The sequence below is a fragment of the Diadema antillarum genome, unplaced genomic scaffold (genome assembly GCF_040938485.1).
Source record: "Diadema antillarum isolate AM-2024a unplaced genomic scaffold, OU_Dant_1.0 seq00001218_RagTag, whole genome shotgun sequence".
NCBI classification, from domain to species: Eukaryota; Metazoa; Echinodermata; class Echinoidea; order Diadematoida; family Diadematidae; genus Diadema; species Diadema antillarum.
The window spans coordinates 201,490-220,869 of NW_027272010.1; the positions used below are offsets into that span (position 1 = coordinate 201,490).

The window sequence follows — 19,380 nt, forward strand, 5'->3', positions numbered from 1 at the left end:
CAGACCCTGAAAAATTTACCTTTTTGTGTATAAAGATGGAACAAGCATGGGCGCCACCACCTACAACAAAGGGCATCTTTGTTTTACTATAATGCACCTTCATCCCAAATTTGAAGATGATCCAAGAACTGAAGCCGGTAGAGCACTCACATGAAAATCTCTGTGGTGGATGTAGCGGCAGCGACAGACCCAGGGGCCGGGCGACAAGGCCAAATCCATAGTATCCTCCAAACTGTTCGGGGGATACTATTACTACCAGCATATAAGACCTTGTGGAAAAGTTGTGCTGGACCACAAAAGAGTCAGACCACAAGTTAAGATGCACATTAAACTCACTGGTATACCTAATCTGGTTGACAAGAAGCTTGACAACTGTAGCTAAAACCCTTTCACATGAGCTGTAGCACTATTTTTGGCAAAGGTGTTTTCTTTTTCTCTTGCAAGGGCAAGATTTCACATCACAGCTATCATCATTTTGTCCAGCTGCTTATCACTCTTTTCATTTTAACACAAACTCTCATGTTACTCTCATTTCCAAAGAAATACTGCCACATCAAGCAATTCAGAACTACAATGTGCTCATACTGCTGGACATTCCAGCTCTCATCAAACAAAATTAGTTGCCCTCTGATATGCCCTCATGTTATGCTGTTTAAAAACTATGCACACACTTCACATAAACTATGCACTACCTTCATTTGATGCATGGATCATGTCATCATTTAGTTAGCGTAGCATGTTATCACCTGTAGATGTCACAAGGTATGTGCAAAATACCACACCTTCTCCTTCTGAACCAGTGCCATTGAAAACATTCCTTATTCAGTGTACAGGACCGATGCAGTAGACTGTGCACTGGATGGCACTCCTGGAGAATTTTCATCCTTTCTGCTGCTATAGGAATGTGCACAATCAATAAACAGGGCCATCATCCAGTCCATCATCTTCATCCAGATAGTCTTCACCAGGATCAAAGTAAGATGAGATGTAGTCTGTTCCCTGAAACAAATGAAAGCATGGGTTGGCCATCTATTTTCAAAATGTATTCATGCTGCAGTTACATGTTTTATCTTAATGCATCAACTGTTGTAATGGCATGTTCCTGTTGTTGGTCTTTTTTATCATGGAGATTTACAAATTTGTATTTTGTCAACTACAGTTGTAACATGTACATATCCTTGTGGGTTAAACTGATTAAAAGGGTCTAGGACAATTACCCCCTGGAAAACCACACTCCAGACAATTCCCCCTAGAGCAATCACCTCCAGGGCATTTCCCCCAAGGACAACTACTCCCACGATAACTTACCCCAGATAACTACTCTGTGATAACTACCCCCCCCCCCATAACTAACCCCAGATAATTATGCCCTGGATAATAACTACAATCCAGACAGCTACCCTCCAGAGCAATCAGCCCCCCCCCCCCCATAACTTACCCCCAGGGCTTATAACTTGACAATAACTTACCCCATGGACAACTATCCTCCCAGACAACAATCCCAGGATAACTGCCATGGGGAAAAGTACCCTCTAGATAACTACCACCCGCGTGATAACCCCCTGCAACCAAGGCTATTCCCCCAGTGCAACTACCCAAAGATAATTACCCAAAGATAACAAACCTCTCAGGGCAATTCCCCCTAAGACAATTCCCTATAGGGCAATGCCTATCACTGCCACCAGTTGTGTTAAGGCATTTTTTCGATGTGATATTACTGTTTATATACTGTAACACTCATTCCAGAATTGCCCTGCTGCATCGCTGGGCATTAACAACTACTACATTGTAGTAGTATAGTTATCACAGAGCATTACCTCCTTTGTTAAAATTAGGCCCAAACAATCACCCCTCTTACATTTATCCTGCACCAGGAAAATTAAGCCTCCCATTGTTAATGTATTTTTGGAACATTGTTTGTTTTTTTAATTGAAAAAAAACAAAACAAAAAGAAAATGCATACTTTTTTTTCGGATTAAGGGATCTTATGGTTTTGGTTGAGACCAAAAAGAAAAGAAAAATCAGGTTTCTAACACTTTTTGGTGAGTTAATGAGAAACCTCTTATGAAATATGAAAGGGCATGTAATTCCAAGAGGTACTCAAATGTTTATTTGCTGAAAATAATAAAAGGTGGGACCAACCTTTTATTAATATTGCTTTGTCTCCTTTGCTTTTGGATGTCTCAGCCATTCCAAACCCGATTTTCATCATATAAACTTTGAATTCCTCTTAGAATAGTATAATCTGTATTATTTCATAAATGGTTTCTTGGTATCTCACAGGAAGTTAAAATCCCAGTCCTCATCTCCACAGTGTACTATACTATCCCTTTACACCTGTTAGTATCAACATTTAATTTGAAAACTAGCACACTCACACTTGTATGGACAATTAGCTGTACAGTTGAACCTCTCGTATCCGGACAAGTCGGGACCGGGGTTCATCCAGATAAGGGATTTGGCCGGATACGGGAGACTCAATGCTTTAAACATGTACATATACATACACATGTACTGATGTAGCCCATGTAGTACCACAATGTGGTACTACAATGGGCTACATCAGTACATGTGTATACTGCAACCTTTTCATTGTTACACTCAGTAACAGACCCCAAAATAGAGGTTCGTGTTTGCAAGAATGAAATCATTTTCTTTTATAAATTCTTGGGATGATTTACCTAAATAATCATTAAGAAATGTATCAAGTAGATCTTGAAAATAAACAGTACGAGTCGACGATACTACACTTCAAAATTTGATCATCACGGCTCGACAAAGTCGACTGTAGGTCGCCATGGTTAGATTGAGTTGGGAATCCCCCTCTCCTCCCGTAATTATTAAAATAAAAGAGAAAAATCACGGTGAGATTGCGTCCGTATAATAGAGAGATCCAGATAAAGGGAGGCCGGATAAGAGAGGTTCAACTGTAATTATACTCTACGACAGATCAAGGCACTGATTCATGAAAGTTGCCAGCTATGACAAGTTGTTAGTCTCTGATAATTCCAGTAAAATCATGGGTTCTGATTGGCTGAGAAGCTATGGTGCCTGACTTGTTACCCAGAGACTCCAACTCTCCCGTTTTCGACGGGAGATCTCCCGCCGAAAACCCATTTTTGCAAAGTCTCCCGTTCTCCTGCTTGAGATTTAATTTCTCCCGCCCTGGCTCTTTGTCTCCCGTTGGAAAGGATTTCTTACTTATTTCTATCGTATGTTGAAAAAATAAGCCTTAGCTAGCACCAGAGAGCATCTAGAACCCTGGGAATTTCGCGCTTCGCACACATCAACTTTGAGTCTCCCGTTTGCTAGGGGTTTCAGGCGGGAGAATCTCCAGATCAGGAGGTGCTTTGGGTTGGAGTCTCTGGTTACCATGGACCTACAACGAATGCCATTACTATGGTAATTGTCAGAGACTGACAACTTGTCAGGGCTGACAACTTTCATGATACGGTGCTTAGATCCTATCAGAAATCATGGCTTAATATCGAGGGCCCCCTCTCTTATGATAAGGGAATATGACTTGCTGTGAAATCAATTCTCATTTTCTTATGTTTATCATCTTATGTGTTAAAACAGTAATAAATTGAATGCAAAAAGAGTGAATGATGACAGTGCAAGAGAAAGGAGCCTTCAAACGTACATGAGCTTTGTCTTCTAATATGGCACATGTAATACAAACCTCTAGAAAAATTACAACTGGGTAGTAGTTTTTGGGAGGGGGGGGGGGGATTGCCCTAGAGGGTAATTGTCCTAGGAGGGTAGTTGTCCAGTGGGTAGTTATCCAGGGGTAGTTATCAAGGGGGGGGGGGGGGGGTAGTAAGTTAACCCAGTGGGGATCAGAGCCCTGGGGGGTAATTATCTGGGTGGTAGTGATCCGGCGAGTAGTTGCTCAAGGGATAACTGCCCAGATACAGATTAAACATACTACATTTTAATAATATGAAGGAAAAAAGGCTAGTGAAAATGACTTTAAAGTTATAGCAATCTATGTGTATGTGTGTATGTGTGTGTGTGTGTGTGTGTGTGTGCGTGTGTGCGCGCACATGAATTTTAGCACATTTTAAAGGTGGGTCATTGCTGGGCCATACACAATAGCTAGTTGTCATAAATCCCCTTGCAGTGAAAAATAAAAGATTCAGGGGTCTAATGCTCACTTGAGTATTGTAAATTCACTTTCCATGTATGCTTGCAGACTATAACCTATAACATAATACAACTGTATGTAACAAACTTGGAGGGGAAGGGAGTATGGTATCTGTTTGTACATACAGTACTATGTTTTATCACACAGATGATAATACCTGCTGAGTTTGTAGAAAATTTGATCTTGCATTTTCAAACAGAAGATTGAAATGTGAAAACTGGCATCAAGTTTGGTCCCCAAAGTTGAAAGTACACTCGCTACTGAAACAGTGAAAATTTTTGCAGTGTTGAAATTTTCCGGCATTTCGCGCAACCAGAAATTAGCGCAAAAATAAAAGCATGTGAATATTTTTGCTTGCTATATGTTCCAGTACTTGATGTCTTGATTCCACAAAATTAAAAAAACATACAACTCTTCTTACCCGACCCAGCGCAAAAAATTTGTCATGCTAAAATATCCCCTTTTACAGTAATGCATTTACTCAGGGCATATCTAGTTTCAAAATTTTTTTTTCTTTGAAGATCTTCTAATTTGGAGGTTCAGGGGTTCCCTGTAAAGACCCTACATACAAAGGCATATACTGTCACCCTAGCAATAATCCCTGCCAAGCTTGGCTGCAAATTTCAAAATGTGTTTTCAAAAAAAAAAGATTAAAATGAGCAAATTGGTCCCACATAAGTCCCCCCCCCCCACCCCCCCCCCCCCCCCCCCCACCTTCCCGGACTTAAAACAGGGGCATAAATGCAGTCATAAACGATATGTACTTAGTTTTTTTTTTTTTCAAAGATATTCTAATTTGGGGGTTCTGGGACCCCTGGGGGCACAGGAGTTGGGCATGCGCTCATACAAAAGTGTATGTAGGCCTACAGATATTTTTTCTATCACCCTAGCCATAATGCTATAGAACTCTCGCACATCTGAGTATCCCAAGTTCATCTTCCATGCATTTTTTAAGACTATTACCAAAGACCATGGCAAACTTGGGGGGGGGGGGGGGGAGGGGTGCAGCTTTGAGGGCCTCCAGGGGGCATGGTGTCCTTAGTATATTCTATCGCACTGGCAAAAACACCTGCCAAGTACATGTATGTAGAAAATTTGATCATGTACTTTCAGAAAGAAGATGAAAATGTGAATACTGGCCCTTAAATTGGTAGCTATAGCCACCAATCTACTGGAAAGTACTTACAGCACTATAAAGTTAGCTGAGTATATCCCTTAAGGTTCTAGATAAGAAGACTTGTAAATTGAGATCCTATCCTCTAGGGATGCTATATGCCAAGTTTGGTCAAATCTGCCATTGGCTTTTCAAGACTAAGTTTAAAGAAATGTATGAAGTTTTAGCAGGACGCATGCTGGATGCTGGATGCTGGACGCTAGACACCAGATGCCAGACAATGAACAATTGCAATAGTTCACTTGAACCTTTGGCTCAGGTGAGCTGAAAAGGGTTGTGCATTCATGATACTTTACACAGGGACATGAATTCCGAAGGATTTTCTTGACAAGATGAAGCTCAGGCCACAAATATTGCAGTATGTATGAATACCTCTTCCTGTTCTTCTTCATCATAGTATTCTTCTTCCTCTTCCTCCTCTCCTTCTCCTGCTTCATCCTCCTCTTCCTCTTCACCAGACTTGGCACCTTCTTCCTTCTGCTCTAATTCCTTTGAAACATTGACAAGACATGTATCAGTTGATGGGAATGAGCCATTAGTGCAGCAGCCACCAATAAATGTGAACTAAGGAGCCAAAGAACACATGGCATATTATACTGAGGGGTAAAGCATGTTGTGTCCCCTCCTTGCTTTACAATATAGCAGCAGCAGCCCCTAAAATTGGCAGGAGTGATGATGTCATCACCTCACACGTCTTCCTTTCAACTATAAAACAATTTTCACAATATTTCCCTTCTTTTCTGCTGAATTCAATAACACTGTGAAGTATCAGTTGCATGAAATTATTGTGCTGATGCATAATATGTTACAAGTACTAATGCTTACTTTTAGGGAGAAACGGGCAGCTGTTGGTATTTAACCATCTGAATGAAAAAAAAAAATACAGGGGAGTCCCGTTATAATGAGATCGGATACGAGAATTCGCTTTAATATAATGGGATAAATCTTCTGGTCCCAACTACCTTTGCGTGTTTGCCTATGGGAATTCAAAGTTTCATTTATCAGAAATCATTTTCGGGTCTGAAAACAAAGCAAAACAATGGTGAATTTGTGCGGATAAAACAGCATTTTTTTTAAAACTGAATGAAACAGCAGGCAAAATCACACACTGTTTTAAAGCCAGACAGACTCCATTCTCCATTTTATTGTCTGAATTGTATGCAGGCAGTGACTAACAACTGCCACTGCCAAATAGAACGCAACCAAGGAGTATGCGCCGTCATATTACTCAATACAAGCAACCCAATTTTACCACAGCATGTTTATACAGTGTACTTTCCCCAAGTGTTCGGATACAACGAGAAAAATCACCTGGAACTGACAATCTCCTTATAACAGCATTCCCTGTATTGTAATAATATGACTGTGGAGACACCATTAGGAGATACAGTGTAGGTAAGGAGGTGTCATTATCGCCTCTTCCATTTGAATGTATGCTATTAAAGCCCCAGTAGCATGTAGAAATATGGGTGGTCCAACTGATTTTGCTTTCCACCACAGGCACTCAAAAACCACAAACCGCATCAGTTAGCCATGTGTCAGCGAATATGTGCATTGAAGAGTATGCTCATTGGCAACAGTCAACTCCAGTCAAGATTCTTCAGCTGTCTGTGTACTTCTAGTGATCAGTGATAAAGCTTTACAAAATTTGTGACAGGTATTCTCAAATAAATCCAAGCTGTGCCCACCTTCCCACTCCATGGTTTCCCCACACTACCAGGACTTAAAAACATTAGACTTTAATATTCCATAACTTTCTTTTCTATATAAAATTCTGATTGCACTCCTATCGCTCTGATCACCTGATTTCACTCCAATTACAAAAAGTCAACTTGTGTTGACCATGATGTGGAAAGCACTTTAAAGGGATAGTACAGTTTTGGTGGAGATGAGAATTGGGTTTTTAACTTTTTGCGAGATACCAAGAAAACACTTATGATATAGTACAGAACATACCATTTTAAGAGGAATTCAAAGTTTATTTGACAAAAATCGGGTTTGGAATGACCGAAACATCAAAAAACAAAGTAAAACAAAGCGATCGTAATAAAGTGTGGGTCCCACACTTTATTAGAATCGCTCTTTTTTTATATCTCAGCCATTTCAAAACCAATTTTCATCAAATAAACGTTGAATTCCTCATAGAATTACATGCTCTTTCATATTTTATAAGAGGTTTCTCATTATCTCACCAAAAAATGTTAGAAACCTGAAATTAGGTCTCAACCATAACTGTACAATCCCTTTAATGATTCACACACACACACACACACACACACACACACACACACACAAATCATACTTGAGTGACAAGGTGCAGCATAATCTTGCTCTTTCTTACATATCGACTCACATCTAGTTTTTTGATAACATCCTCTTTATTCTCCGTTGTTTTTCTTCTTGTAGCAGACAATGATGGCTTGACAGTTACTGTATGAGAATCAAACAAGAAACAAATCAATAGCCAATATTGATAGAAAGTTCTTAGAAGTGCAATCTGCAAAATGTGCCCTCAAAGAAAAATAATTTTGACCAAAGTTTGTAACAGGGCAAACAGTCCAGACAGGTGGAAATCTCAATTTCGATTTTCCAACTTCAATTTATTTTCATATTTCTCACAAATAGCACACACAAAAAAATATGATCATACAATACTAAAATCATACAAGGCATAAATTACATGTAACTTCAACAGAATGTACAACAGTTTGTCTCAGTATAAGCACAAAGGTCTATATACATTAGAATTGAGCTATGGTCATAATGAAAGAAATATGATGATGGGGTCTGCGTAAAAGCACGCTCGTACAGCTGCAAGTCCTGTGATAAAACAGATAGGGGGAATTATGAAATACAGATACCGTGGTATCCATTTAGACCATACTGTAAACGTCAATATTTTCGCGCGATTAATTTTTCGCGCTGAGCGGCTCGAAAACATATTCGCGGGTTCTTAAATTCGCGCACCGCAGCAGGTTACTTTACTGTAGTACACATTCACTGCTTTCATCCAAAGCCTCTGCTACATAGCTTGCTATGCCAGCGTACGACAAGCGACGTAGTGAGCGGCTCTACTGCGAGTACAAGCACTCAAATACGTAGTACAGCTGTGACTGTAGTACCGTAGTCACGGGGGAATGTAGCATCGGTGCGTGCGGTGCACACATGCATGCTACAGTACACAGCAATCTATCGTCTCTTCGCACAGTACTAGTAGCGTAAACGTGCCTGTACAGTGTACTACGTAGCAGTATCAACGACGAAGCGCACACAATTCATCCCGTTCAAAATGTGCATAGAAAATTGTGAAGATATATTCGCGCGTTTTTGAATTCGCGCTAGCCGAACGTAGCGCGAAATCCGCGAAAATTAATGTACCGCGAAAATTTCCACGTTTACAGTACTATGACTGGGGGAATCGATTAAAACAAAGAAAATTTAGAAAGTCGCTACGGCGACTGGTATGCCTCCGCCATAATGCATGGTTCTCCTAATAGGTCCATAGTACGATGTCTTGACAATGTGTAATATGACAGTTTCACATAACTGGCAAAATATTAAAATGACAGGTTTGTCACAAATGTGCTGAATGTTCACTTTCCTTGTACTAGGTTTAATTGGATGAATGACTAAGTTGTCAGAGTGCAGGTATTTGGGAATTTGAGGATTTTTACTTGACTTCTGACCCTTTTATAAATCTATGCATTGAGTAATTTACAAGGTATGGAGAAAAAGTGTGATTTCAGTATTAAATGGCAAAATATTAGCATTTAAAGGACAAGTTCACCTTCATAAACATAAGGATTGAGAAAATGCAACAATATTAGTAGAACGCATCAGTGAAAGTTTGAGGAAAATTGGACAATCGATGCAAAAGTTATGAATTTTTAAAATTTTTGTGTTGGAACCGCTGGATGAGGAGACTACTACAGCTTGTGAGTCATATGCGTACAACAGTATAAAGAAAATGTAAAAGAAAATTCAACATATTTTCACTTTTTTCGCATAATGTGACCTTTCAGCTTTCTGTTTTTCTGTATTTTTATTTAGTGATATATATTTAATTGGATTTTTTGTTTTGTTTGTTTTAATCGGTTTCCCCAGATATAGTTGGTCTTAAAAAACATCCGTACTTTAAACTTCCCCTAATCTGATTACTCACGGGACCTGCGGCTGTACAAGCTAATGCTTTTACGCAGGCCCCATCATATTTCTTTTCGCATTATGACCACAGTGTAATTCGCATGCATAGAAATAATAAAAGAGCACTTGACTTGCCTCTTTCTAAAGGCAGGGGGAATAATATTACCCATAACATTTGTCGGTAACAAGTCAGGGGAATGTGTACTTTTTGTCTCGCCCACCGGAGGTGAAGGCGAGACTAAGGGATCCAAATGGCGTCCGTCCGTCGTCCGTCGTCCGTCCGTCGTCCGTCCGTCGACGTCCGTCGTCCGTCCGTCGTCCGTCCGTCGTCGTCCGTCGTCGTCCGTCGTCCGTCCGTCGTCCGTCACAAATGTTAAAGTTTACCTGCAAGACTCTCTTATGATGCATAACTTGGCATCTGTTACAGCAATGGCAGCCACACTTGGGTGATAGAAGCACTAGGGGTATCTTCATGTTATGGTGTTGTCAGAGGTCATGTGATGATGTCAAAGGTCATTTGAGGTCATAAATTAAAGAGTATGTGCAAGACTCTCTTTTCTATGTTAAAGTTTACCTGCAAGACTCTCTTTTGACAAATAACTTCACATAAGTTGCTTGGATTACAACCTAACTTGGGTCATAGATGCACTGGGGGTACCTTCATGTTATGGTGCCGTTGGAGGTCACAGGATAAGGTCAAAGGTCATTTGAGGTCAAACGTTAAAGTTTACTTGCAAGACTCTCTTATCACATGTAACTCGACACATGTTGCTACAATGGCAATCAAACTTGGGTGATGGATGCACTAGGGGTACCTTCATGTTATGGTGCCGTAAGAGGTCACATGATAAGGTCAAAGGTCATTTGAGGTCATACGTTTAAGTTTACTTGCAAGACTCTCTTATCACACGTAACTCAGCACATGTTGCTACAATGGCAATCAAACTTGGGTGATGGTAGATGTCTCTTGGGAAGTTGAAGGTAACCACAAGGTCAAAGGTTACAGACGGGTCAACGAACTTTTAGGGCCCAATGTTAAGTTTTTAGGGCACATTTCGTTTATGGCTCATAACTTTTGATCCCTTTGTCCGTTTGTGACCAAACTTCGATGGAAGATGTCCCTTGGGGAGGTGAAGGTCGTCACAAGGTCAAAGGTCACAGACGGGTCAACAAACTTTTAGGGCCCAATGTTATTTTTTAGGGCACGTTTTGATTGTGGCTCATAACTTTTGATCCCTATGTCCGTATGTGACCAAACTTGGACGGTAGATGTCCCTTGGGGAGTTAAAGGTCATCACAAGGTCAAAGGTCACAGAAAGGGGTCAACAAATTTTTAGGGCCCAATGTTAAGTTTTTATGGCGCATTTCGATTATGGCTCATTACTTTTGATCCCTTTGTCTGTTTGTGACCAAACTTGGATGGTGAATGTCCCTTAGGGTGTTGAAGGTCACCACAAGGTCAAAGGTCATAAGCAGGTCAATTAACTTGTGGGAGTTATAAAAAATATTAATTCCTTGTACGCGAATGGGCGAGACACAATTCGGCGATTGCCTTGTTTCAAAAGATGGAATTTCGTGAAATTCTCTTTATATTTTCCTTATATTGTTGTACGCATGTGACATCTAAGTTATTCATGCACTGTAGTAGTCTTCTCATCCAGCGGGTATTGCACAAAATCTTCAAAAATTCATAACTTTTGAACGGATTGTCTGATTTTCCTCAAACTTTCAATGATGTGTTCTACTAATATTGCTGCATTCTCTCAATCCTTATCTTTATGAAGGTGAACTTGTCCTTTAAACCTGGCCTTTGACCTTAAAGTTCCAATGAGAATCACTGTTAGGTAGAACATGCATAAGTATGAAATAAGTTTCATGATGATACCTTGAGTTATTTTCGAGATACTGTAAACGTCAATATTTTTGTGTGATTAATTTTTCGCACTGAGCATCTCGAAAACATACGCGCTGAGCGTATCAAAAACATATTCACGGGTTCTTGAATTCGCGCTCCGCAGCGGGTTAATACACAAGGTCGCTGTTTTCATCCAGAGCCTCTGCTACTATAGCTTGCTATGCCAGCGTACGATAAGCGATGTAGCGAGCGGCACGAGTGCGAGTACAAGCGCTCAACTACGTAGTACATGTACTGAGTATTTGACTCGATACATGTACTGTAGTCGCGGGGATGTAGCACACCAATCGGCCGTGGGCTTGGTGCGAGTGGTGCATGCGATGATACTGCTAGTGCTAACATGCTGCTACTGTTAATTGCTAGGCCGGTATCATAGTCACAGAGCAGTGTTAATAACATGAAATACTCATAAGACATCTACAAATGAATCTTGGCACGTTTCAGATTTTTAACTTACCAATAGATGCTCCAGTTCATTTCCAAAGATTGGAGATGCAACATTTCCAAAGTTCATCCAAAAACATTCACACCCAACAGTTTTACGGCAACTAGCTCAAAGGTAAATATTCCAAGTTTGCTGTATTCCAAGTTCACGAAGTTGAAGTGGATTTCAGGTTACAGTACAAACATGCTGAGTGCACACTAACGTTACATCTGGTTCGTAGTTGAACATTCTAACTTTCCATTCTGAACATGTTGCAACAGCAATGCCAATAGACAACTCTTAAAAATCGTTGGATGCGTCCAGAAAAAAAAGAAAACAAGTACATCTGAAGTCAAAAGCAACAGACTAGTTGTCAAACACTTATTAGCTGTGAAGCTATTTATGTAAGAAATAGACCATACCTACAAAGTGTCTGTACTTTATTCTGGGGACAATTTATGGCTCAAACTCAACACCCTAGCAGTAATGCATGGTACCGGTAACTAACAGTAAATGCAGTACGTGGGACTACATGAGAGTCGCGTAATTTCTCCAGTTTCTCCATCGTTTCTCCTTTACTCTTGTTGACTGCTTCTATTTCACGATCCTTCTCCTGGCATGGTTTGTTTTATCAATGAGTTCTCCTTTATTTTCCTACATTGCTTGATCGAAATGTGATGAGTTTTTCAAAATATTGGTCAGATTTGCCTGGTGATTTTAACAGAGAGCCAAAAAGCCAAAAGCCAACTTCCATTGTTTACAGATTAAAGTCAGTAGACAATGGTAAAGGGTCAAGCCAATGCTGTTCTCTGATTGGTCAATTTCATGATGATGTCATTGGAGTGGATGTAGTACCTTTTGCAACCCAAATAAAATGGATGTAGTACCTTTTGAAATCGAACTGATTTTTAAATGTAATTTTTAAACACTTTCTGGTTGGAAATTCAACTTTTCGTTAGTATAGGTGTAAAGAGGTCGTAAAAATGAGTACATCAAGACCAAAAAGTGGATTTTGATGGGTAATGGATGTAGTACCTTTTGCAACTGAGCTCTTCATACAGATTCGTGTAAGTTCTCCACACAAGAAGCCTGTGGCAAAACTGTACACAATACATTGCAGTCTGAATGCAAATATACACATGGGCGGGGCCACCACAATTTCTTGGACTTTGAGAAGGCTTTCCTGATTGGTTGAAGGTGGGGTAGCTTTTTTCACACTGGATATCGTTTCCTTACACTATTAGCCAATCACAAATGAGTTTACAGAACGGTAGTGTTATAGCCTTTGAAGTAATCTGTCAATCAAAATAGGGCCGATTATATTGGCTGAAGCATTTCTATTGCAGACTTTGGGCCGATTTAATCGGCCCGTGACACAGATAGGGTTAACATCCTCTATCAACAGTGGCTGATGGCAATGAACTAGAACAGATTCGAGCAGCACAAAAAATTCATGAACAAATCCTTCAAAGGTAAGTTTGTTCTTCACAGATGGTGGTGGACAGTAGATAGCACAAAGTCTGAAAACTATAGGTGGGCAATTCCACGGTAACTAGGACACAGGTGCCAAAAATTCAAAATGATATTTGTTTCAAACACCATACATTTTCAGACAGTACTTGAGTTGAAGTTTTAAGAATCATTATGTTTTTCAATAAAAGCGGCCATTTTGATTTTCAAAATGGCTGCCAAAATATGCCTATAAGTCAATGGTAAGAAAGAGTGTATTGTCGCATAACTTACTCTCTGTATATCCACTTTATTAGTACACTAAACAACAATCTTTCATATGTATGCAGTTACCAGAGAAGTCTTTTACCACACGATAGAAAAAAAAGCTGGTAGCTTTAAACAATTTGATAAAAACTGTTAATTACTTTGATAATGATGGACGTAACGTCAGTTACCAAAAACAAGGAATTTTTAAGTTCATTCATCAAAGGAAGTGAGCTGTATGATGTAACTTGGGATTTCTAATGTATGCCCATATGCCTTTATGTTAATACCAGAAATAAGGATACTTGGCATACTGGAGAGTCAAAATGAACACTACAAAATGTGTAACGTCAGTTACCGAAACGTCACACACGAGTATGTAACGTCAGTTACCATGACAGTAATTATAACTGAGGCAAATTTTTTGACTTTTGGCCATTTCAATACATCTGGGAAGTCAACTTACAACAAAGAGCAGGAATCCCTTTCATAGGAAATGATGTCATTACCATGGTATGTCCATGGAAATTTTTTTTTTTTTTAAATTTCTAAATTCATTTATTCATTCATTTACCATGATTATCTTTTTTTTTTTTTTGGGGGGGGGGGGGCTTGAGCTTTCAATTTTTGATTCAGCACAAGTTTAAGGTTAAATCATCTGGAAGTTTAGTTTGCCACATGCAGTATACGCACTCAAATTAGTACATTCCCAGTCCTACGGGATGATAAGCTACCAAAGTTTGTAGGCCTAATCAGTGACATGATTCCCTGTTAACCACATTTTCTACAAAAAAAAAAACCCCAAACTTCTGCACAGCTGTATAGCAACAGTTTAACAATCTCCATCAATTTTTGCTTTTGCTGGCATTTTTCTTTTTTTTTCAGGAAGCTTAGTCAAGTTATTACCTCAAGGCAAATGCACAAACAGATATTTCTTCTCTTGCACTTAAATGTGTGGTGTAGTTAACATGGCTCATCTTGTATTATGGTACATAAGGCATGTACTCATTATTGTTTGAAACTTAACACTGATGTTGCTCAAAGTGAGAGAGGATTCTATAGGGTTTAAAAAATATTGTTCATACAGTGTGTATTTGTTGATTACTTTATTCTATTCATGCAGGGACATTTTGTAATACAACACATGATAATTATGAACAGGAAGAGTCTTTTATATCGATTTTAGTATTCTTTCGTTGCAAAGTCCGATTTCTTGGTATCTGGAATTTATTTGCAAGCCGTGATATATCAGTGAAAAGGAAAAGAAAAACAGTTAAATTACTTCAAGCTAGGAATAAAACAATAATGCTCTTTTGACCAAAAAAGCATTTATTTTTCTTCTTCACAGAGAAATATTAAAAGTGCGACACTTTTCATTTAAATCAATTGATGATGGAGATCATCAGGAGTAAAATAAAGAAAAGAAAGAGAAATATATCACAATAGATTTCATACATATTTATGCATATTTATGAGTTGATACATGTTTTTTTCCCCATGACCTGGAAGATAATTTGATATTTTTTTTCAAGCACAAAAATATCCATGTTTTGTGTAGTACTACAAGGTATTATGGGTGGAGCACTCTATGTACAATTTGTAGATAAAAACTTTCCTGTTCATTAAAAAAACAAACAAACAAACAAAAAAGCCCTTAGCCACGTCAATATATTTATACTTGGAACTGCTTAATCTATTAATGGCTCTGTGTAATCATAAATGTTGAATGAAAATTAAATCTTCAGACAAATGTCAAGAAATATCCTCTTGTGCATTTACATTATTTTTGCCCAACTGTGCTATGGCATGGGGGGGGGGGGGGGGTGCCCCCTATAAGGGCCCACCCAATATTATTTGTGTCTTTAGATTTTGTTTTAATTTGTTGCTGTAGTTGCCTGGGATTGTCACTGGTACATTGCAGCAGTATAATAACCTGTTAAATAAATTAGTTCTCTGTAAACCCCACAGCAAAGTATGTGTAACGTCAGTTACGTAACGTCAGTTACTGACATGTTTACCTTTAAGTTTTCATAGAACACAAAGAAAATGGACTACTGTTTCATTTCATTGTGTATTTATGACTGATAAACCAAGGTATGACTCCATATCAACCAAATCATTCTGAATGGTCAGAATTATGAAATATCACATAGCTATTCCCAATCATGATTTTGCATGTGTAAACCCTATGGCAAATGTAAGCGTAACGTCAGTTACGTAACGTCAGTTACCGGTATGCCTTCACTGAAATTGGCGTGGTGCTAAAAGGAAATATCTAAAGTGCACATTATTTTGCACACCTGTTCCTAAGAACCTAGGTGTATTGCCATATTAAACACATAAAGGCTAAAAGTCAGGGACATGAGATATTTCCATTTTCATCTACACCATAATTTCCCATGTCCTTTTTCCGTAACGTCAGTTACCGACACATTTTCACTTGCTATGTGATAAGAAATGCAGTTTGAGAGAAAAACTTTCCACCTATTTCTTCATTCTCATGAACTTATTCATCAATGCTAATTGCAAGCCCAAGGTGCTTTCATTCACAAAACTACAAGGTAAACAATCTCATGAAAATCCTTACGTGTAACGTCAGTTACCGTGGAATTGCCCAGATGGAGAGATGCAAATAGTGAGGTCCATGTGCTCAAATGTCGTGAAGACAGGAGTGTTGTTCAAAGTGATCTTCAGGCTGGTGCGGTGAATGATACATATACCTCCACCATGTGAGTGCCAATGGACATGTTGGATGTGGTAGTTAGGTAGCGTGGTGGTAATGTCAGTTAGGATATGATCATCTCGAAAATCCCCTCTTAGCCATGACTCAATTATAATCATCAAATCTAAGTCACTGTCCAGAATGAGGTCACAGAGCATGGTCATTTTATTGTTCATAGAACGTGCATTCCAATGGCCAATCCTAAAATTAGAATATTGGACATGACTAGATGAGTTTTGCTCTTTGCTATCAATGTCCAATTGTTCAAATCAAGCAATAATCACACTAAGTCCAATGGGGGCTACAATAGGTAAGAGATATATCAAGTAATAAGAATAATCATCTATGCCCCCCCCCCCCAAGTCTTTCGGAGCAATAAAACGTGGATACCAGAAAGACTGAATAACAAGGAACTGAGCAACAAGTAAAAGAGTCAACTGAAGTACAACGCGCAAAAAAGTTAACCAACAAATAATGTCCATCTAACGAGATGAAAGAACAATGAAAAGTCTGATCAGTAACGGAGATGAGCCGGTGGAGCCCGCCGTCGTGTAGAGCGCCGGAGCGTGGGAGGGGAAGGGTCAGCATCTGGTGCTGCAGGGAGAGGCTCCTCCTTACGTCCCGGGGCATTGAATGGAAGGAGAACACGGACAGAGGGGGGGGGGGGGGGGAGACGGCAGTGTGGTTCCAGGTCCACAGGTGACTGCGGGGTATGGGGCATGGTCCCATGAGCCGGAGACGGGCTGATCACTTGGCCTGTCCCGGAGTGCCAAGTGTCCCGGAGTGCCAAGGGGAGTGTGCCCTCTGTTGTGGGGAAGGGTGGTTTATCATGACCCGTCGTCGTGAGGTGAATGGCATGAGGTGGAGGCGAGACCATGGAGGGGCCTGGGTATGTGGTGAGGGTCACCCCAGGGATAACCGGCTGGTATTTGCAGAGGAACTTCCTGTTACAGAGTGTGACATGTCCTGAGCCATCCACCCTGATGACATACTGGTCGAACTGGTTCACCAGGCCAAACCAGCTGCAGACATCGGTGACGTTCTTTGGTGCAGGGAATTTGCCGATGGCCTGGAGGAAGCGCGGGCAGGGGCAGACGGTCTGCTGTGCAAAGGCAAACTTGGATGGGTTCAAGGTGATGCCGTTGCGACCACATACATCAAGCCGACTACATGAGTGTGTCGTCCACACACTTTGTCTTTGCTGGGAAGTCTGCCACGATGTCATCAAACTGGCGGCTATAGCAGTCCCCCGAAGCGATGTACCCCTGTGGGGCCACGAGGTAGCGATAGTGACCCCACGGGGTGATAAAGGTGGTGAGATGGCGGTCCCACTCATCAAGGGGAATGCTGTAATTCCATGCATCAAACACCATTTTGTACGTGTTAGGTGGAACCACACGGGCCTGGTGGAACGGGGTTTGCATATGGTGGGTCTCGCGGGTGGCATAGCCATTGAGTGCCTGGAAGTCAACCGTACGCCTGGGCTTACCTGATTTCTTCGCACAGATGACCATGTGGTGGCACCATGTGACGGGGGGGCCTACTGGGACAGATTCGAGAACACTGAGTTGGACATCCTGATCAAGGCCCTTCTTCACTTCATCCTGCCAATGGACGGGGATGGGTATGGCGGTGTGGTGAGCCACTGGTTTGGCGCCCGGTTCCACGAGTAGGCGCATAGGGGGACCAGACATCATCGGCAGGGGCTGGTGATTACACACATTGAAAGTGCTGGACCAGTAGTACTCAAGGAGCCAGTCTCCAAGTCTTGCACGGTTCTCCTCGGTTGCCGGGAAGGGAAGGGAAGGGAAGGGAAGTGGGAAGGGGCTGGGGTGGGGCCTCATGTCGTGGGCATGGGCAATCAGGTATGGGGGTACTGTCCGGTTGCAACGTGATAGGGGATGAATCCTCTTCATCAATGCGAGGGCCGAGCACACCCCCTACAGTGGGGAAGTCCTCCGAGATGATTCCCAGGGCAACACATGCCTGATTGAAGAGGAACAACCTGTCGGTGGAGTCACTAAAGTATACGAGCTGGTGTGTCTGGCGAATCTCCCCTGACGGGCCAGTGCTGGAGACCCGAAGGGCGAGGACCCCCAAGATTGTGACGCGCTGGCTATTGGCAGCATTCATCCTCATGGAGACAGGAATGAGGTGGCGAGTGCAGGCCCAACCATGGGAGGTTTGGCATCCAGTATCAGCAATGGCAGGGCATGAGACGGCGTCAGTCGGGCTGACAAATGCGGCGGGAAAGCCGAGGGCATGAGTGTCCGCAGGGAAAGCCTGGACAATGACATTGACAAGGGGTTGAGGGTCCGAGGCCCATTTCTCCCATGAGTCACAAAACTCGTCGTAGACGTGGTGGTCAAGCGTGATGGCAAGGACTGACCTGGGACCAGATTCCTCGATGGAGCATAAGGCCTCAAAGGCAGCTGTCGCATCATTCGGCGGGGAAGGCGTGGGGGCTTGGCTGGTCGCAGGTTACACTTCTTGCAGCACATATTCGCCGTGTGGTGTTCACCTCACCGTGTCCAAATTTACTGTAGTGGCCACAGGGTAGGGGTTGTCTTCATGGAGCCCCCTGGGGACTCTGCAGGTGGTCTTTTTCCTTTCGTCTGTAGGAACTGGTTGTGGCGGTAGTTGACATAATGGGACCACCACCATGGAGATGACCAGCTGAACGTTTTCCACTCTCCTTGGCCTCCACGTACCAAAAGGCAGTCTCAGAGGGCATGTCCTGTTGAGCTTCACTAAGGATGTCTAACTTTATCTCCTCGTCAGCCAGCCCCCTGATCAACGCATCCCTTATCATTGCAGTGCTGTAATCAACCTGGGCACATTGCAGTGCTGTAATCAACCTGGGCACCACGTTCCCAACCGATTTGGAAGCCACATACACCAGCCTGGCCCCTGAGGTGAGCAGCGAAGGCACGAACTGGCTCGTCACGGTCTTGCTGCATCTGCTGCAGTTGTACCCTTGCCACCTTCACATTTTCCTGGCGTACAGCAAGGGTCTTGATGCGCTGCAGGATGGTGGGCTCGTCGCTAGAGGTGAGCACTCCGTAGGTTCTGGTGAGATCCTTCCTGAGGGCTTCATCGCAGCATTCCAGGAGTTGGAACACAATGTCGGCCCCCTCAA

The 19,380-nt window shown here is 41.6% G+C and overlaps 1 protein-coding gene across 1 annotated transcript in view; it reads right to left on the minus strand.

The window, feature by feature from the left end:
- LOC139744902 (DNA-directed RNA polymerase III subunit RPC7-like) overlaps positions 1 to 19,380 on the minus strand; it is a 33,963-nt gene continuing 14,583 nt past the window's right edge. Inside the window, exons 4-6 of the mRNA XM_071655315.1 lie at positions 7,675 to 7,751; positions 5,694 to 5,810; positions 1 to 999 (exon numbers count right to left, since the gene is read on the minus strand). Coding sequence (XP_071511416.1) covers positions 913 to 999; positions 5,694 to 5,810; positions 7,675 to 7,751 — 281 coding nt within the window. The 3' untranslated portion in view covers positions 1 to 912. The remainder of the gene's footprint in view (positions 1,000 to 5,693; positions 5,811 to 7,674; positions 7,752 to 19,380) is intronic.